This window comes from Notolabrus celidotus, chromosome 17, assembly GCF_009762535.1.
Source record: "Notolabrus celidotus isolate fNotCel1 chromosome 17, fNotCel1.pri, whole genome shotgun sequence".
Classification (NCBI taxonomy): Eukaryota; Metazoa; Chordata; class Actinopteri; order Labriformes; family Labridae; genus Notolabrus; species Notolabrus celidotus.
The window spans coordinates 3189857-3209219 of record NC_048288.1 but is presented as its reverse complement, the minus strand read 5'-3'; the positions used below and the strand labels follow the sequence as shown (position 1 = coordinate 3209219).

Genomic DNA, 19363 nt, shown 5'->3' with positions numbered 1-19363 from the left:
TCTGACTCTTTGACTGAGTTTGATTTCTTATTCGAGCATGGAGGATTCCCACCGAGTTATTTTGGGTTGTGGCCTTCTGGACCACCGGAGCCAAAATGCAAACACACTCCCTCATACATTGAATCGTCCGAGCAGCGATATCCTCACACTTCTATAAAGGCGATCCTTGTGTTGGACATGTGACATGGTTTCATGTGCTGTGCCTTTTTCAGCTCCACAACCTGAGCAATACAAGTTAGGCAATTTAGAGTGAAATATTCAGGGCCTGTAATGAGAATGATTTGGGGTTAAGAAAGCGGCGTGGCAGGGTGTACCCTTAATAGAAAGACCCTGAAGCTATTGGATTCCCATAAACTCTGTGGAGCAGACTTGATACCCATAGGTCAGTGATTGCTAATAAGAAGTCAATGAGACATGGGCTCAGGTTATTTTCCTTTGGATCTGCTCCTCCAAACTTGCCCGGTCCTCTAGGCCGCTGACCTTCGAGTATTTAGGAGGTATTGTCTTTGAAATTCCAGGTACTTTTGAGCTTGTAGACTTTCTCATTAGTTCCTTTTGAACACAGCAAACATATGGCAGTCGTATTTAAGAGATTGCCTGCCGTGACCTTTCGCGGCATGCTAATTAGGCCCCAGAGCACCGCAGGCCGTGGAGAGGCACACTGAGAAAGCCAGCAGTCTCTTTCCCACTTCTCTCTTTCTGCCTCTGTACTCCTGTCTCATCTTGGCTCTGCCTTATCTGGTAGCAGCCGCTGCCCCTGCCCTTCCACAGTGTGGGTTTCAAAATTAACATTTTGCTTCATGTGCTTCTAATAACCACTAACCTGAACCTGTACAACTCCCCTCTTCCATCCCACAGCACCCCCTCGCCAACTCCCAACACCTCCCCCTCTCATTCTCTCCCCTCTCACACTTTCCACAGGAAATAATCGCGTCCAAAATTACTTTGACCCATCGTCAGCGGAGCAGACGGACCCAAGGCATGGCAGGATGGCTGGGGTCAGCGCGGAAGATGAGCTGGAATTAAGTATGCCATTCTCCGTCATAATAGTTCTCCTCGGTTCATTAAAGTGAGGTCACCGGTGGTAGGCCGCCATTTGTGATGGCAGGACGGTCTATGTAAATACACTAAATGATGGCATCAGGAGATTGGCTATCCACCTCGCTGTCATTGATGAAGGTCACGTATCATTGGTCAGTTTTCATTCCACTGTGGCTTCTTCTCTCCCCTGCCGAACGACACACGCAGAGCCACATCAATAGTTTGCAGCCCCCTCCCAAAGTAGGCCTATTAAAAGCGAGCTCTTGGGAGCCAAGTAATATGCATGTTATAATGAAACATGGTTATTAATGGAGAAGCTATTTCACCTGTATCTTTTGGATATCACTGCCGTGTAATATCAAAGGATTCGCCAAACCAAATCTCATCACATGATGACAGGCCGGCTAACAGGCATGTTAATGCTCCTTTTTCATTACCCCTCTGCATACACTTGATGTTCAGGCCTCTCCAGCTACGGCTAATATCTCTGCTGTGCATGTTCAAATGTGCTTCAGATTGACTCCTCTGATAAAGGGGAGTCATTTTAAAGCACACAGGATGCATGGTATTCTCCAGCACTGTTCAAGGTGTACTAATTGCATCATTTGTTTGGACTTTCAGCGATACTGAACGCTGATGAGAACCGGCTTTATCGGAGGATCACTGCTCTGCTGGATGAGGACGATACCTCCATAAATATACCTGGTATGTATCTCCACTTTACCATATTTGGGCATACCCATTATCTGTTTGTTGGTCAGTTGAAATAGTAAGATGCAACAGATTGATATATTAACTTTAGTGTGATAAATCAACATAAAATGCTAAATAAATCCTATTTAAAGAGGTGTACTAATAATATTTGAGTTTGTGTGTTAGTCAGTGGTGGACAAAGTACACGTCTTCATTACTTAAGTCAAAGTATGGATCCTCCAGGTCAAACATTACTCCAATACCAGTGAAAGTTGCTCTCATTTAATAATACTGAAGTATTCAAAGTACTTTTTAAAATATCTCTAAACGTTATATTTTCAAAATACATATATGCAGTCAAGAATACACAGAAGTACATTCTGTTACATCATGTTTATTTAGAAACCATTACTTGAAATATCTGCAAACTATACCATGGAATAAAAACAGACACTAAGGGTCCAATCTACTAAAGGTTTGCGTGTATAAAAACAGGTGCAAACTTGATAGCGCGCGCAAAGCTGACGTACTAACCGGGAGCACCGAGGATTGCGTCTGTCAAATGAGCAAAATAGCACTCGCAAATCATTTAGCGTGTTTGCCTTCATGAATGTGCAGAATACATGTAGATCATCAGGACGTGCAAAATACTGGGAGGAGGACATGCAAATGTAATCATTTAGCACACGCAATGTGATTTATCAAACCTGAAGCAGATAGCGAGCGCTGTATTTGCGTCTATATTTAGCACGTTTGAAAGGCAGGTGCAAACTGGCACAGCGTTACGCACACTTGGCTGCGGTCACTGTAAAGCTCATCATAACATCGCTTTACAACATGCCCACAACAGCGGGGCTTACAAGCATTACTACATGTTTTAGTCAATCAAACCAAGAGAACAAAATAATAATAATAAAACAACACAAATTCAAAGCAGTTCAGCACCACGGATAGCGACCGCATCATTCTGACACCCACTTTAACTTTTTCAACTAATGAGAGCACAGTAGGTCACTGTATCAACAGATATAAAGTTTAGTCAAATTAGCACAGCGGCCCACATCTTCACATGCAAACACAAAATCAATATGAAGTACTCGGCCTACTCACCACTGTTTGGACGAGCCTTAAGCTCCGCGGACTTGTCCACGATGCACTGTATGTCCATTTTCTTTGATCTGTCATTCTCAATGTACAACATGACTTGTCCACTCAGTCTATTCTGTCCCATCGTGCTCATCAAGGGGTTTTTAGTTAGTTTTAACGTGAATGAGCGCTCACTGAGCTGCGCCAGGCAGCTCTGCGTAACTCCTCATCTCGTGCTTGCAGCGGTGAATTGACTCAAACATGTTCCCAGTTCCATTTAAGCTGGTGAATCTTTGGGACAGTTGCTGGATGATGATATCAGGCATTAAAAACGTTCACCCAAAAATTGCTCCCTGGGACAGTGAGGCGACTGTCTTCATCTAAGTGACGCCTAACTATTCTAGAGCAAGAGTGGCAGACTAAGCCTCATCAAATCGCTCTCTAAAATCCATCAAAACACTGATTGCGTTTTGGAGAAGAGTAGATGCGTTTATTTCATGGGCAGATCTTCTGTTTTTTCTCACAGCATTCACCTTTTCACAGATGGCCTCCCAAATCGCGTTTCTAACGCTGAGATGTCTCTGCTGGAGTTCACCGATGTGTTTATTTCCCTCCTCCACTAAAACCTCCAACTCCATGTCTTCAAACTTCATTTATCGCTTAAGGCCACTCTGTTCTCTCAAACTCTCCATGGTGACAGCCAATAGCACACGCAAAATCCTCATTAAAATAGGGCGGTCCGCACCACTTTTGCACTTGTTATCATTTGTGCACGCAGTCTTAGTAGATCACCCGCAACACGCCCAGAAATAACACGTGCAAAATTATTATTTGCACACGCAAATTAGCGCTCGTTATTTGGGATCTTAGTAGATCAGGCCCTAAGTTACTCCAAGCACAGTTTGAAATGTTCATCTGGAATGAAAAAAACGTTACGTAGCTCAACACTCTTTCTCAGGTTGGACTGTGACTTTCTGTTTGTTTGGGCAGAGTGGGAAACAGGGAGAACATTTCAAACCATACGTATCATTCTTCATTTCAAAAACCTCTAACACGGGCTAAAGATATGACCATGGGTGATCATGTGGAGAATTATAGCCATCATTACCACCTCTACATGAACTGTCTGATCTGAGTGATGCTCTGTGTTTGCTCCAACCGTGGAGACGCACGATATCTAGGTACGACTAAACCACTGAGACAAACAGAACTACACAAACACAGTTTACTGTCTTAGGATCAGATTTCAGAAAAGAGAAGGACATTCATCAGCTGACTTCAAAGGTAAAGTAGTGAATAACTAGAGCACTGATAGAAATGTAGAGGAGTCAAAAGTAAAATAATTGTCTTCTGAATGTAGTGGAGTAAAAGTAATGAGTTCCCCTAAAAAATAATACTCAAGTAAAGTACAGATACTCAAAACATGTACTTAAGTACTGTACTCAAATACATTTACTGATCAGTGCTGCAAACTGTTAATTGATTCCATTAAGATATATTATGTTTACTGTCTTAACACATTTGTATTAGCACACTGATTCACTGATTCAAACTTTTTCTATATAAAAAAACAAGCTTCCAAAAGTGCCACTCAATGCACTCACTGCACTGTAAACAATGGTGCCACTGTCTTTAGGTCCTGTAGCTTTAAGAAGAGCTTTGTGAAATCATAAAACACCCAGCCAAATATAAGGTGCTACATGTTCTGCTAGCACTAAGAGCAGCATTTCTACAGAACAAAGACTGAGACTAGAAACAGTCCCTCACTGGTAGTTAGTGCTTTCCAAGCACAAGCCATTGTCTCACAGTAGGCGTGCCTTTTCTCATTAGCTCAGTTTCATTTATACATGTAGCCAACCAGGCAACATTGAGGTGGTTTAAGCTTAGCATTGTTCTGGCAGGAGACAGTCGCACCAGATCCTGTTGACATGACGCACATCTCCCTTGTAATTCCAGCGCACAAGTGATGGGTTTAGGCCCGCTTCAACACGGTAGAATTTTCCCGTCTCGTATTATTTGCCATTGTCTGGGATTTAGCTGTACCGCCGAGATTAGCAGCCCCATCCATTGTCTTGGAATGTTCATGAAATCCCACAGAAAAAGTAAAGAGGATCTTGGATTAACAGTTCCTCCATGCAATACGCTGAGACACAGTGAAGGAAAGAGAGAGAGAGAAGGAGAGAGAGAGAGAGCTTTTACTTATGTACTGTTAGAGTCCAACTGTGTCGACTGCCAGTAAGGACTTCACCATGCTACAATAGACTTCAAGACAATCACCTTATGCTGTTGTGTGGATGCCTCCCACCGGTGTAGGCCGCACGTCTTCTTTGCAGCTGCAGAACCAGCTCAGTGTATGTCACAGCTGATCCTGACATTTTGTGACTGCTTCTCAGGCTTTTGTCTGGGCTTTTACAGTCGGCCACAAAGCACCATACACACTTCACAAGAAAGAGAATGAGACATAGTATTAATGAAATGGACAGTGGCCAGTGCTGCAGACTCGTGTTCATAAAACATTCCTGGAGAAATCCCTCCTTCTCTGTCTAAGATCTTCACTTCCTTTTTATCTCGATGAATTCTATCGCTTTGGCTCGCAGATGAAAGAACATCAAAACTGGCATTCTGCTCATTCCACTTCTCAGTGAGGCGTCAGGCATTGATATCAGCTTCTATGGGGAAAGCATTAGGAAGTGATAACAGCTTTGGCTGTTACACATGTTGGACTGCACACGTTGAAAACACAGATGCTCAAAGAATACCTCATGCTTCCTACCAAGGAGGCGTTGGAGTGAAAAGACACTCAGCGAGCAGGTTAGCTGCTGCTGAACATGACGCGTCTCAGCTTTCAGAGATAAATACTAGAAACTGGTTCACACCTGATGCAGAGGAAAACTTTTCTTAGAATAACTGGGTTTGTTGTTAACAGTTTCTTCAGAGGAGGGCGAGTAAAAAATATGCTGCTTACATGTTTAGGGTTTAAAAAAAATACAAATCCACAGCTTCTTAACAAATCTTTATATTCCTGGCATATCCTATCAGACAGCCCAACATATTGACATTATTCTACATCTGCTCTAAAGTTTAAACACTCCTTTTGTTATTTTATTGCTTAATTCCAGCTATGCATTTTGTCTTTTTCAGATTTGGCAATGCATTATTCGTGATATTCCCAAAGCTTGAATAAACAAGAGTAAAAATCAGGGAGAAAACAAAGCAAAATGGACAAAAGCAGTCCTCAGTTCACTCCCATGAAGAATGAAGGTTCAGTGTCAGGATGGTTTTGTCAACAGCATCATTTGAGGGATAAAAAAAAAGCCTGAAAAGTAGCTGTGAATGTTATAAAAAATAAAGGTGTCATTGTCCACCTGCAGAAATATTAAATATATATGTCTGTGTGTCTGTGTACCTGGATATGTAAAGTATGTGCATCCATCAGTGTGTGTCCGTGTGTGTCTTTGTGCATGCCCACTGATGCGTATCTCTCCAGGTACGCTGCAAGCCTCCAGGGATGAAGAGGTGTTGGAGGTGAAGGCGGGTGATCCGGTGCTTCAGCGGCGACTGCTGCTCCACGGCGGTGGTGACGCCTCGGGCTCCAGGCCCTCCCAGGCCCACACCGCTGCCAAAACCCAGGCTGGGACTGGAGCTGGGCTGGGAGGAGAGGCTGGACTCGAAGCAGGGAGGATGGTAATGGGTGGAGAGAGCGCTGTAAAAAGTAATGCCATGCTTTTTTTGACTTTGCTTTTATATTTTGTTGTATCATGTTAGGGGCATTATAATCTAGTTATGCATTAAGTACGGTAAATTACTTTTTAATACAAAAAACACATGGTTAAAAAAAAGCTATCAGTGTGAAAAACTAGTTTATTATTGGCCTACTGCTTTGTTATAATTAATAGGATTGCAATTGTAACTTTATTTTATTCATCAAGATGATAAAGAAGTAAAACAAAAGGTAGCAGAGAATCCTTCCAGAAAGTTGTGTCTTTTCTAATACAATCTTTTATTTCCATATATTTATTGATTAAAATAATAATGCATAATGCTTCAGTAACATGCAGTTTGTGGTGCATATATGGTTTGTGGCTCCACTGTGTTATTTCTTGCAGTGAGGACAGCCAAGGAGGCGATCCCCCACTACGCCCAGCAGCTGAGGGAGCGCGTGCGGCCTGACATGATCACGCTTGGCAGCCTTTCACTGCAGCAGGTCAGGGCTACAAAGAGGAATATCTGTGTCATCATCCCATATTCACCAGCACATCAGCCATGTCCATTATGCTGTGGCTTGGGCTAATGGACATGGAGTGTGTGCATGTGTGCGTGTACATTTGTCTGTTCACATCCCAGTGTGTATGGAACCTGTGTGCTTTACTAAATGTCTTTCTTTTTTTTTGTTCCACGTTTGCTTCTTTGCTCCACTTTTTGTCCTCAGCCCTGTCCCCACGCTACCTTTCTAAAAGTTCTGCATTTCATTTTTTGTGCAGCTTCTTTCTTTTTTTAAAATCTCGGTTGAATGCAGTCATGTGAGATTGCTCTTTGTGTAACATGCATTCAAGGTTAGATAACTCATTCATCCTCGGCTCTGAATAAGTACATGAATTTTAACTACATAATCTATGCTTCATATGCCATCCTCACACAAAATGTATTTGTAGAGACACTTTTGATGTGTCTTTGAACTTTGTTGTGCATTATTATGCATATTTGTTCCTGACAGAAGCTGCATTTTCTTGGTTCTTTACCAGTCTTAGAGGTCTTTTCAGGAAAAAATAGAGCGTGACCACCTTTTTATTTTCCAACTGGGGTGCAGGGAGATTGTGAACTAGCGTTAAGATCTAAAGCTTCTTTCAGAACAAGGGTTTGTATCCCATAAATCAGAAAAGCAGGGAGAGAATGCAAGAACATGGGGTTTCCATTGTGTGGGCAAATCTAGACTCCAAAGAAACAGCGACGTATGTAAGCAGAATGCAGAACTTCTATCCACTGTATTTTTAGGTCTAATCTCACTTGAAAAGAGAATAGGAGTATCAAATTATGCGAATAGAAAGTCAACGTAATTGGGAAGAAATGGATCAACAATGTCTCAACATCACTTGGAAGCAACAGCAACAGTTGACTCATCCTGCCTTACTCCATAATCAGAGGCATCTACTGTGTACTGTATCAGTACTGGGATCAGTGTTATCTCATTCTGCCATAATATGTATGAGCTCTCCTACTGTTTCCACACCCACCTCCCATTGAAAGCACATTATCCACCAGAGATTTCACATCTATTTTAAAAATAATAAGGTTTTTCTTCTTTCTCTTCTCTGCTGTACAAAGCCTCTACAGGGCGAGACGCTGTCACTTAGCAGTGTCAATGCGTCTGAATGGGGAGTGTGAATGTGCTGACTGAATGTAAAAGCGGCAGAAATACTCATCAAACGCTACATGTCTTTAGGGCCTGGCTCAGTATCGATTGCCTGCAGATTGCATTACAGTTGCTCCTTGTGCTTAATTCTGCCATTATGGTGCACTGCACTGTTTCGTAAAGCTGCATCCAAAGAAAGTGTGCATGTGTGTTTGCACGTATTTCCAGCAAGCCGCTCAGAAGGGACCACTGAAGAGGAGTGAGTGGGCAAAGAGGAAGAGGAGAGTGATGGACTTCTTAACTGGGACTGTAAAGGTAAAGCCCTTTGTGCTGTTATTAAGTGAAGGATGTTTTGCTTTTATAGTAAAATAATTTAAGGGCAGTGTGTACTTTCATCCATTTCTTGTTACATTTTTTGCACAAAGTTGCTCAAAATTCATATTCCTGAGTGATTATCTTTAAGAAATGTTTAATTACAGTTAACAAGAGACAGCGTACAGTGTTAGTGTTTAAATTAAACTGTCAATTAGCTGATTAAGGTAGGGATGATTACCATATTAACAGTGTTTGTTAACATCTCCACTTTCATATTTCACAGGAGCCTGACTCAGAGAGAGAGTGTGACGTGGCAGCAGCAGCAGCACAGCCCCGGCTCAACACGCTGCTTCAGTAAGTCCAGCCCATTTCATATTTCTCTCCATATGTAAAATTGATGTCACACGACTGTAATCATTAATTGTGTAAAAAAGCATTTGTATTCCCTCTGACATTCAGGAAGGCATGTAATTCATATGTCCTCTGCTTGGCTTCTCCTGTCGACGGGCATTGCATTGTGGGTAGTATGGCTGCAGGGCAGAGAAATCTGTCCATGTCATTGGGCTCGGAGGCGCATCAATTCTTGGTCCGTCCACTTTAGTCAGAGATCACACATCAAATCTGGCGAGGAAGCCCTGCGGGAAGTCAGCTTAGCATGTTTAAGTTTTTAGTAATTATGGACTACCATGCAAGCTGACATGATAAAATCAAGAAACTACTTTACACATCAGCATCTTCTGTTGTGTTTGGTTGTTTTATGGGTGGGTGGTTGTCGGACACCAGCTCTGTCAGATGAATGTGGATCGGAGTTTAGCGAGATGACCTCCTCTCGACAGCCTTGAACTCTGTAAATTCCTTCTGATATCAATGGTGGGTGGCTATTAGACATGGGAGACTTTCTATGCATCACCTAGGGCTACATCTGCCTGAAATTTAATGAGAAATGATTTCACTTTTTCTCTCCCTGCGCCTATAAAAGAAAAAAAATAAGGAGGAGAGACGCAGAGCTGACTTGTGGTTTTTGTAACAAATGTGTAATTCATTTGTTTTCACTGTTTCTGATTTAATGGAGGTCGAGTAATTGCATTAGGAAGCACATTGTGCCTTGTTGTGAACTGATGAAAGCACATGTAATACTTTTGATAGGCGAACAGAGAGGAGGGAGAGAGGCAGAGAATGGGAAGAAAGACCCAGTCCCTGGCTTTGATGCCGAGCATTTATTTGCTGAATTATCCTCCCTTTTACAAGCATCTTATCCCCAGTCACAGGCAGGCCAGGGCCCCAGTGATATTGCTTTATTTTGAGGAATTAAGAGAGGTGGCGAGGAGACAGAGCGAAGCAACCGCTTATTACATTACCACTGATAAGATTGAAAGGCCGAGAAAGGCAGAGAGAGAGACAGAGAGAGAGAGAGAGAGGGACCCCGGTGGAAAGTGTTTTGTTGTGCTGTTATTAGATTGAGCTGCTGTTGGCTGCACAACAACAAAGAGTCCAAAATGCAGGTGGCTGTAAACAGGGTTAACTTCCCATGTTTGTGCCTGTTCTATGTGTGTGTGTGTGTGTGTGTGTGTGTGTGTGTGTGTGTGTGTGTGTGTGTGTGTGTGTGTGTGTGTGTGTGCATGTAGCAGCCGCACCATTGAAAGCCCGTCACTCAGAGCGCTGGGGGAAGGCCAAGAGGAAGCGATAGCCAAATACGGGCAGATGACAGAGCTCCAAGAATCCTCCTCTTCAGCATCACGGCCCCTGTGGCAGGTAGGATCTGTGCGATTGTGGAGGACAGCGTACGTTTTTAAGGAAACGGAAAAGAAGGAGTGACTTGCTCCTTAATCCATGAGAAGATAGGAATAAATATTGATCCCAAAGTGTTTACAGATCAACAAAAAAGGCAGGGTTGTTTGTTCAAAAACAGTAGAATGATGTAATTATGTGCAATCCGATGATGAATGGGACCTGATAGAAAATGGGAAAATCATCTCCCTCATTTTCTAGTTTTTCCAATTCCTTTGCTCCTTTCATTTCACCAATGGGGACTGTATGTGCACATTCCTATACAAAGGCACGCACATTCAAACACAGTCACCATATAGAGAGAGGCTTCCAGATTTCTAAGTGTCATGCCACATTATTTTTGTACAGTATATAAAGAATGTCTCCCCTGCTTTGTGTGCATGCTGTCTGTGGTTTTAGGAATCTAAGTAGGAGGGAAAAAGGAGTCTTTAGAGATGAAAAAGGGGAACATAGGGAGAGGAGAGAAAAGAGAACTAAGTGGGAAAAGGAGAAGGAAGCTGCAGCTTTAGCGGTAGCATCACCAGCTGTGGGAGGAGTGTGCTGTTGTGTTGCATCTGGGGATGAGGCTGCCATGCCACCGTGCTGGCTTAAAGATGTAATGAATCTTCAGTCGGGGGCTTTCCTTCCAGGGTGACAACTGGCTTTGAGGAAGGTTGTAAATGCAGGGGAGATTGTGGTATAATTCCTCAGACTGGCGTTTGTGCCCCCAAGTCACCATTCGATTATCTCCCAAATTGCTGTGTTTCACTGAGATAAAGATTTTTTATGGCTTGCTGACTTGAAACAACCGGCACAGGCAGAATAGGGGGCAAAAGAGGGAGAGGGAAAGAAGAGAAAGAGAGAGAGAGAGAGAAAGCAATGGCCAAACCTGCCACGCATAGTAATTTCCTTTGGTAAATGACAAAATCTTTGTTTATATGACATTTCCCCAAAATTACTGCAGCGAGATGAATCTGAAATATAAAATGTCACATTTGGCATGCAAAACTATGAAAATATATTTCTGTGCAAAATTCATGGAGGCATTTAATTTAGAACGTGTTTAATAACTAAGGCAGCCTGCATCAGTAATCCTGCCCGGAGGTCCCAAAAAGATTGTCATATTTATTCTCTGCTTTCTTCACCCCCCTCCTTCATACTGAAGCCAAAAAATTTTAAGGGTAAATGTTCATTGTTAATTAAGATTTACTAATTAAAATGAAAATAATTAACGAGAAAGCTTAATCTCTGAATATTAGCCCATACTTAGAAAGAAAGGAAGTTTTTGTATGTGGCATTTCCTGTCTCTATTAAGAGTGCATTTTGTGTGATCAGTCAATACGTGGAAAGCCCTGAAAAGATATTTCAGCGAAAGGACGGCCGCTTGCCAGCAAAATGCGGAAGATCCCTCACTGGAGCCTTTGATCTCATCTGTAGGAGTGCTGTAATGTTATGGCACTTTAGGCACAACTCAGGCTTGGGGCAAACAAACCACCTCTGATATGGAAAATTGGCTCACTTCACCTTTTACCTTCGCCTTGCTGTCTTGACGGTCTCTTATGACGCCTATGCAAGCATGTGGGCCAGATAATAACAATGCTTCTTGAAACATACATAGTGCAAATTGGACACCGGTAAGATTTTATTGTTTTTTTGTTTCTTTGCATCTTTTTTTATCCTCCTCCTCCTCTCCTTTTTCAGCCTGCATGCATGCATCTCTTTCCAATGTGGGGGTTTAGAGGCCTCCATCACCTCCTCCCAAATGTAAGATGTGTGGGCTAAACCGCTTTGCCACCAATTATACTAATTTCACTTCTGCCTAAATTGTTTTTGTTGTTTTGGTATGCAAAGATGCTCACAGTGGGGAGATTGAGGGGCATTACTGCAGGGCTCAGCACGCAGCTTCCCCCCTCACGGTCTGGCAGAGCAGTGGGCACCGCCAGCCGCTGTTAGTCGAATGTTTATGTGATGTGTGTCTGTAAGAGGAAAAGGAGAAGTCTCAGGTTGCTTGGTGACAACACTTACAGTATACTGTAAAACAAACAGCAAATGCAAAGTATGGGTGTGTGTGAGCACATGTAGTCCCTGAGTGCTAATATGTCATTGATTGTAATGGAAAGCTTTAATTGCCAGACACTCAAAATTTGCCCCAGGGAGTTAGCCAACACAGTGTGTATTCAAGTATATGAAATAAATGGGCATTGAGATATACCACTAAGATAATCAGAGACAAATAAAGGCCTGCACTTCTGAAAAGAGGGCATTCAGTTGTTACAGCAACCCAGACATAGTACAATCAAGAAGAAGTTTCAATAAGTCAAATAAAATTAGCAAAAATAAAAATAGATAAATAATTATGATAGTGACAAGAACAACATACAATGAAAAAGATTGGGAAGAAGTTCATGGGAATAACAAACATGATAGGAGGAAAGGATGGGATAGAGTGGGGTAGGGTTAGGTCAAGGTTTTATGAGTATAACATAGTGTTAGTGATTTGATGGGATAAGATGGAAATAGGTTGGATCGGACATAGTAAGCTATGGTAAGGTAGACAATCAAGAGAGGGTAGCGTAAGTTTAAGGTAGAATAAGAAATGGTATAGTAGTTTACGGGTAAAGTAGAGTAAGGCATTGTAGGGTAAGTGTAAGGTAGGGTATAGTAGGGGAGGGTAAGGTATGATATATTTGGGTAAGTGTTAGGTAGGGTATAGTAGGGTATGGTATAGGAGAGTAGGTGTAAGGTAGGGCATAGTAGGGTAAGGTATAGCAGGGTAAGTGTAAGATAGGGTACAGTAGGGAACGGGTAAGGTATAGTAGGGTAGGTGTAAGCTAGGGTATAGTAGGGGAGGGTAAGGTATGGTATATTAGGGTAAGTGTAAGGTATGGTATATTTGGGTAAGTGTAAGGTAGGGCATAGTAGGGTAAGGTATAGCAGGGTAAGTGTAAGATAGGGTACAGTAGGGAACGGGTAAGGTATCGTAGGGTAGGTGTAAGCTAGGGTATAGTAGGGGAGGGTAAGGTATGGTATATTAGGGTAAGTGTAAGGTAGGGTATAGTAGGTAGGGTATAGTAGGGTATGGTATAGTAGGGTAAGGTATAGTAGGGTAGGTGTAAGGTAGGGTATAGTACAGTATGGGTAAGGTAGGGTATGGTATAGTAGGGTAAGCATAAGGTAGGGTAAAGTATAGTAGGTTAGGGTATAGTAGGATATGGGTTAGGTAGGGTAAGAGGGTAAGGTAGGGTATGGCATGGTATGGTGAGATGGGGTAGGGTATAGTAAGGTTGGGTATGTAAGGGTAGGGAAGGGAATGGTAAGTTATGGGTAAGGGTAAGGTAGGGTATAATATGGTATGGGTGCAGTAGGTTAAGGTAGGGTATGAAATGGTATGGTGAGATGGGGTAGGGTATAGTAAGGTTAGGTATGTAAGGGTAGGGAAGGGAATGGTAAGTTATTGGTAAGGGTATAGGGTATAATATGGTATGGGTGCAGTAGGTTAAGGTAGGGTATGAAATGGTATGCTGAGATGGGGTAGGATAGGGTATAGTAAGGTCAGGTATGTTAGGGTAGGGAAGGGTATGGTAGTGTAAGGGTTAGATAGAGAATGTAGTGGCAGGAAGGGTATGGTGAGATGGGGTAAGGTAGGAAAAGGTAGGGTAAAGGCAGGGTATGTTAGGGTAGGGTGAAGTTAGGTAGGGTTAGGTATGTTATGGTAGGAAAGGGTATGGTGTGGTAGTGTAATGGTAAGGTAGGGTATACTTGGGTGAGGTAGGTAAAGTGTAAGATAGGGAACGGTAAGGGCAAGGTAGAGTAGGGTTGGGTGAGTTTATGAGAGGGTAAGGTAAGGTAAGGTAAGGTAAGGTAAGGTTTTGTATAAATGTAAGGTTAGGGAAAGGGTATGGTGAGGTAGGTAAGGGTAGGGTAGGGTGACGGATCAGGTTAGGGTAGAATAGGAGACGATAGGATAAGGAGAGATGGGAGGATTTGTGTAGCAGAGTAAGGATCTAAATGAAGATGTATCTATCTCATTAATCTTACTCATTATTTTTTTTGTACATAACAGGAACTCTCAGTTTGATGACAGCAGTATTTTTAGGGTAAATAAGTGTAAGTTTAATTCAATCTGTCCAGTATTTATCAGGATATGTTGTCCACTGCTTAATGAACAAACAGAAAATTGAAAAGTCCAATAAGCCAAAATAGCATCTCCCTTCATTTCCATCAAAGTGTTAAAAATAATGGTGATAAAGACCAAATGACTCTATTAAAGCCAGATTGACTTTTCATTCAGTGCTGTTCAACAGATGCCATAGGGGACAAAAGGCTGAAAATGTATTTATATTGTTCCCTGATTATGTTTCATAAAAAAAAAAACTTAAGTCTAGCCAGCTTACCCTATTACTCATCCTAAGCCCCCCAAAAGAGGCACATGTCACCAAAACAAACAAGCAAACAAACAACAAGTGGGCTGATGTAGCCTGAAGGTGAGTGGGATGAGCTCACCACCAGAAGGTTGGCGTTTTAAAATCTCATTCTGAATGGGCAAGTTGGCCAGGGGAAATAAATATCTCAACTTTGATAACAAGGAATGCTGATATGCCCTTGAGCAGTGCACTTAACCCCTAAGTGGTTGAATGAAGATCAGTAGATAGAAGCCTGAAGCTGTACTGGGCAAGTTTCCCTTACATGCATGCTCATACAGCGATAGACTACAAATTCTTCCTTTTTAAGCACCTGAAGTTTTTTTGGGAATTAAATCAACAGATATTTATTTATATCAGTTCAAATTATTTTTAGTGGTTGTCAGAGCAAACAAATGTGCCAAGTTAAACCCAATGCAGACTGATTGACAGAAAATCTTTCTTCTCACTCTTTAGTCACGCTGTCTTATCTCGAGATGCGCGTTTCTCACTTCACTCCTATATTAAATTACAAGCAACATGTGTCATGGTTATATATAGAGTGAAAAACACCAGTTCAATTTGCTATGCTGATTGTTACATCTAATAACCCTTTAAAAAAAATGTGCTGGAGTGTTTTTGGTGCCCTTACTGGTGCAGAGAGTGCTAACTGCAACAATAGCTTAAATAAAGAGGCGCTGTAAAGGACGTTGGGATTGTCATAAGTAATCAAGTCCTATTTACATAGCACTCGTTCAAACAGTAGTTACAAAGTGTTTAACAGAAGTAACTGTGTAGGGGGCCAGAGATGAGATAACATAACTGATGACAGGATTTACAAGAAGGGTCAATACGGCAGCTTCACACTGTCAACACAAGTGTTTGTCTAAGGGACAGGCTAACTTATTACCTGGACAGGTTCGTGATGGGTTAGTTGATCTTTCACTGATAAATTGTAACATCTCTTAACTGACATACTTGTATTTTCTCAGCACTGTTGGAAAGAACAAATAAATACTAAGGCTGTTTTCAAACCGCCTATCATACTAGCAGTAAATACTGATTTGGCCTAAATTCAGTATTAGGGATTCACATTTTAAGCATTTTCCGTGATCGATTTTTGGAAATGTTAACGATCAATTATCGATTAATCAATAGAAAAGACATTATTATTCTTAAAGGTGACATTTCATGCAAAATTGACTTTTTAATGGTTCTCTACCTGAAATATGTTTCCCTGGCATGTCTACAAACCCCCCGAGAATGAAAAAAATCCATTCTGCCCCTGTTCTGATTTCTCCACCTTTCTGTAAATGTGTGTGAAACGAGCCGTTTCAGACTTCAGTGTTTTTGTTACGTAACAACAATATCAGGTCTGTCACGGAGTCATAGCTCGGAGCTTGTTCAGCCCATAGACTGTATAAAATAATACTGAATCCCTCCCCCGTTTTTCATTACCTGCACACACGTGTGCTAACAAGAAGCTTAGGAGGGAGGCATGCTAGTTGTAGGCTGTCTTAATAAACACAAAGGTCGGTTTTACTCCCCACGTCTGCAGATTTGAAGATCTAGTGGATGATTTTTATTTTCCATGGAAAAGTGCTAGCGCTAGTTAGCATAGCTACATAGCTACATGTCGTAGCTGTAGCTGTGTACCAAGACACACGTCGACATACTGACAAATAAAACAACAAGAAACACAGAATCTGTGACCAATCCTTCAGAAAGGTCCCGCTGCCTTTCTGGTAGAGGTCGGTTTTACTCCACAAGTCTGCAGATTTGAAGATCTAGTGGATGATTTTTATTTTCCATGGAAAAGTGCTAGCGCTAGTTAGCATAGCCACATAGCTACATGTTCGTAGCTGTGTACCAATACACACGTCTACATACTGATAAATAAAACAACAAGAAACACTAAATCTGTGACCAATCCTTCAGAAAGGTCCTGCTGCAGGCGCCTCTCCGTCAGGATCAGATTCTGGATCAGATTCAGAGGGTTGAAGTAACGTGATCTCTGAGCAGCCGTGTATATTCAGCCAACATGTAAACATTAGATCAACGTGCTGGACAGCCGAGGCACATCCACTTCCTGAGGGGGTGTGGTCAGAGGGAAAACAGACTGTTCTGAGGAGGACTGAAGAAGAGGGCTTTTCAGGCATGCCAAAATCTGATTTCAAAGTGTTTTTTTGAGCATAAACTTTAAAGACATGTTTTGGGGACCTCTTAGACCAATATATATTGATGAAAAAAGCGTGATATGTCACCTTTAAGTCAAAAACAATGCCAAATACATTTTTCCCCCTAAATCAGATTTCCCACAGCAACAAAATGCATATAACTGACGGTATTGAATACGGGTACATGTTTAACACACTGAATATCAACAATCAGGCTCATTAAAATATTCTCTGCAGACATAGTCTTATAAAGTGAAGGCTCATAATACTAACAGAAAAGTACTTCAGACTCAGAGTGTCCAGTTTTCTGTCTACTCGTTCTTATTGAGAAAAATAAACATGTATGGTGTCAGCATGGAGCGCAACCGGGTCATAATCAGTCCAGCGGCAGAGAAGCCCAGACGGCTCTGATGTTGCCGGTCTGCAAACACAGTGTACTAGCAATCCCCACCAGTCTGTTGGCTTTGTATCCAAAGGTGGGGAACTGTCCTGTTTAAAGTTGTCAGCCTTCGTGTCCGTGTTGCACGTGGAGACCTGACACACAGCTGCAGCCGCCAGCTGAGCGTCTCCGCTGTACGCAACACCTTTAACAGCTGATTCACATTGAAACATGCTTTAAACTTAAAACACATGAGACCACATGATGTTTGTTCCACGCGACGGAAAATTGAAAACAAAAATGAGTGTTTCGAGTTATTTCTTAACAATCAACTAATTGATAGTGGGTTAATTTTTTACATCCCTAGTATGTGAACAACAGTGAAATCTTCTTATTCGGGAAAATGTCTCAATATGCAGCAGACCAGTCTCCCTCACGTTCTGTGTCCCACAATGCACAGCGCTAACTTTTTTCCATTTATGACGGAGGCACTTAGTTTTAAGGTGTTGCGTAAATTATTAAATTCCATATAAACTACTTCTTAACTCTTTAAATCATAAGTGATGTTAAAGAAGCAGTTTCTCTATCAGCTTGGACGTTGTTTACTTCTGCTTTCTGAAACCGGAAATCCAGTGACGCCTGACCCAGCGTCCTGCAGACCAGATCCAACAGAACAGTCAGAATTCAATGTTAGAAATGATCTAACTCCATTTGGATCTGATGTAATAGAAAAAAAGGAAATTAAAGGAAGTAATATAAGTGTGGCATTAGAATTATTTTCCAGTTCTCATCCTCAGTAAATGCATAAAGCACTGAGGGATGCAGAATCACTCTTATATTTTACAACCTTTTTTTTCAAGTTCACTCCAGTGATGTGAGAAAATTGGCGTCCATTAAATTCAACTGCCGACAATAAAATCACAGTTTAAGCTTCAAGAAAAAAAGTTGTTAGGAATGTCTGGAAATTGATAACATTATGCAAACTAGATTTGATGTTCTTTTGTGTCTCACAGCTGAACCAGAGCCCCGCCCCCCAGTCTGTGGAGGTGTCCCTGCGTTGTCTAAGAGCCACAAGAGACAAGCTACCCAGGGGCCTGTACTCTGTCAGTGTGGCCCTGCACAGCCGTCTCGGGGGTCCTGCTGTGGCTTGGTGCTGTAAGAAAGAGCAGCAACAATGGGCAGTGACCACTGAGCCCGTCGAGCATCGAGGCCGCTACTTTGACACGGACCTCCAGGTTAACCAGAGTGTGTTCATGGTGGGTTTCAGATGTTGTTGCACTTGTTTTATATCTTAAAGCATTTATAATTCTGAAGCTGTATGAACTCAAATTTGAACGTTTTTAATGATTTTATTCTGGCATACTTAGGAAAATAACGCTGGATATTTAGTCTATGGACTCAAAACATCAGATTTGCAATCACCCAGTATTTGACTTGACGTTTAAAGTGGTTAAACTGGAGGAAAAATCACATAACATCTTGATTTACAGGTAACAGTGACATGTTGCTCCTCTCTTTTGACACTAATGTGTTTTTATTCAGAATCAGGTCGTGATTTGTGACTGCAATTTCATTTGATAACAACCCCTCTCTCATATGACACTCAGGGAAGCTGCTTTGTTTCTCTCACTTGGAATAAAAATAAAGCATCAAGCAATTTTGACACGGAGGGACTATGAATAAAAACACACTCACTTCCAATGACATGGATAAAGCCTCTGATGTGAAATTCATTGTAAAGTTTAACATAATGTAATCTCAGACACAAACTGTCCCCTCATATGAAAGCAATCTAAAAAGCACACTGAGTTCATTCAGCAGGATTTATTATCCTCTATTTTTAGTTTTTGCAACATAACCTCTGATTTCATCTTGGTTTAGAGAGTCTCAGAGAACAAAGACGTTTCAGTTAAATCTCATGCTAAAAAAAAACATATGAAAATATGCTACATGCCACCTCTAGGCTTTTCCCAGGGGAACTTCATATGAATAAAACAACAACTTTTCAACCATGACACATAATCTATTCAAGTAATCAAACCCAAGATCAATTATTCATTTATATAAGGAAGTACTGGAATTCAATTTCCAGTGTGCCAATGTGGCAACTTTGTTCTGCATGTCTTTAACTATCTCCTGCATGGGATACAAAGAA

The 19363-nt window shown here is 41.6% G+C and overlaps 1 protein-coding gene across 1 annotated transcript in view; it reads left to right on the top strand.

The window, feature by feature from the left end:
- LOC117829320 overlaps positions 1 to 19363 on the top strand; it is a 41015-nt gene that overhangs the window by 7479 nt on the left and 14173 nt on the right. The window contains exons 4-8 of the mRNA XM_034706947.1: positions 922 to 1026; positions 1663 to 1746; positions 6308 to 6532; positions 6927 to 7024; positions 18222 to 18464. Coding sequence (XP_034562838.1) covers positions 922 to 1026; positions 1663 to 1746; positions 6308 to 6532; positions 6927 to 7024; positions 18222 to 18464 — 755 coding nt within the window. The remainder of the gene's footprint in view (positions 1 to 921; positions 1027 to 1662; positions 1747 to 6307; positions 6533 to 6926; positions 7025 to 18221; positions 18465 to 19363) is intronic.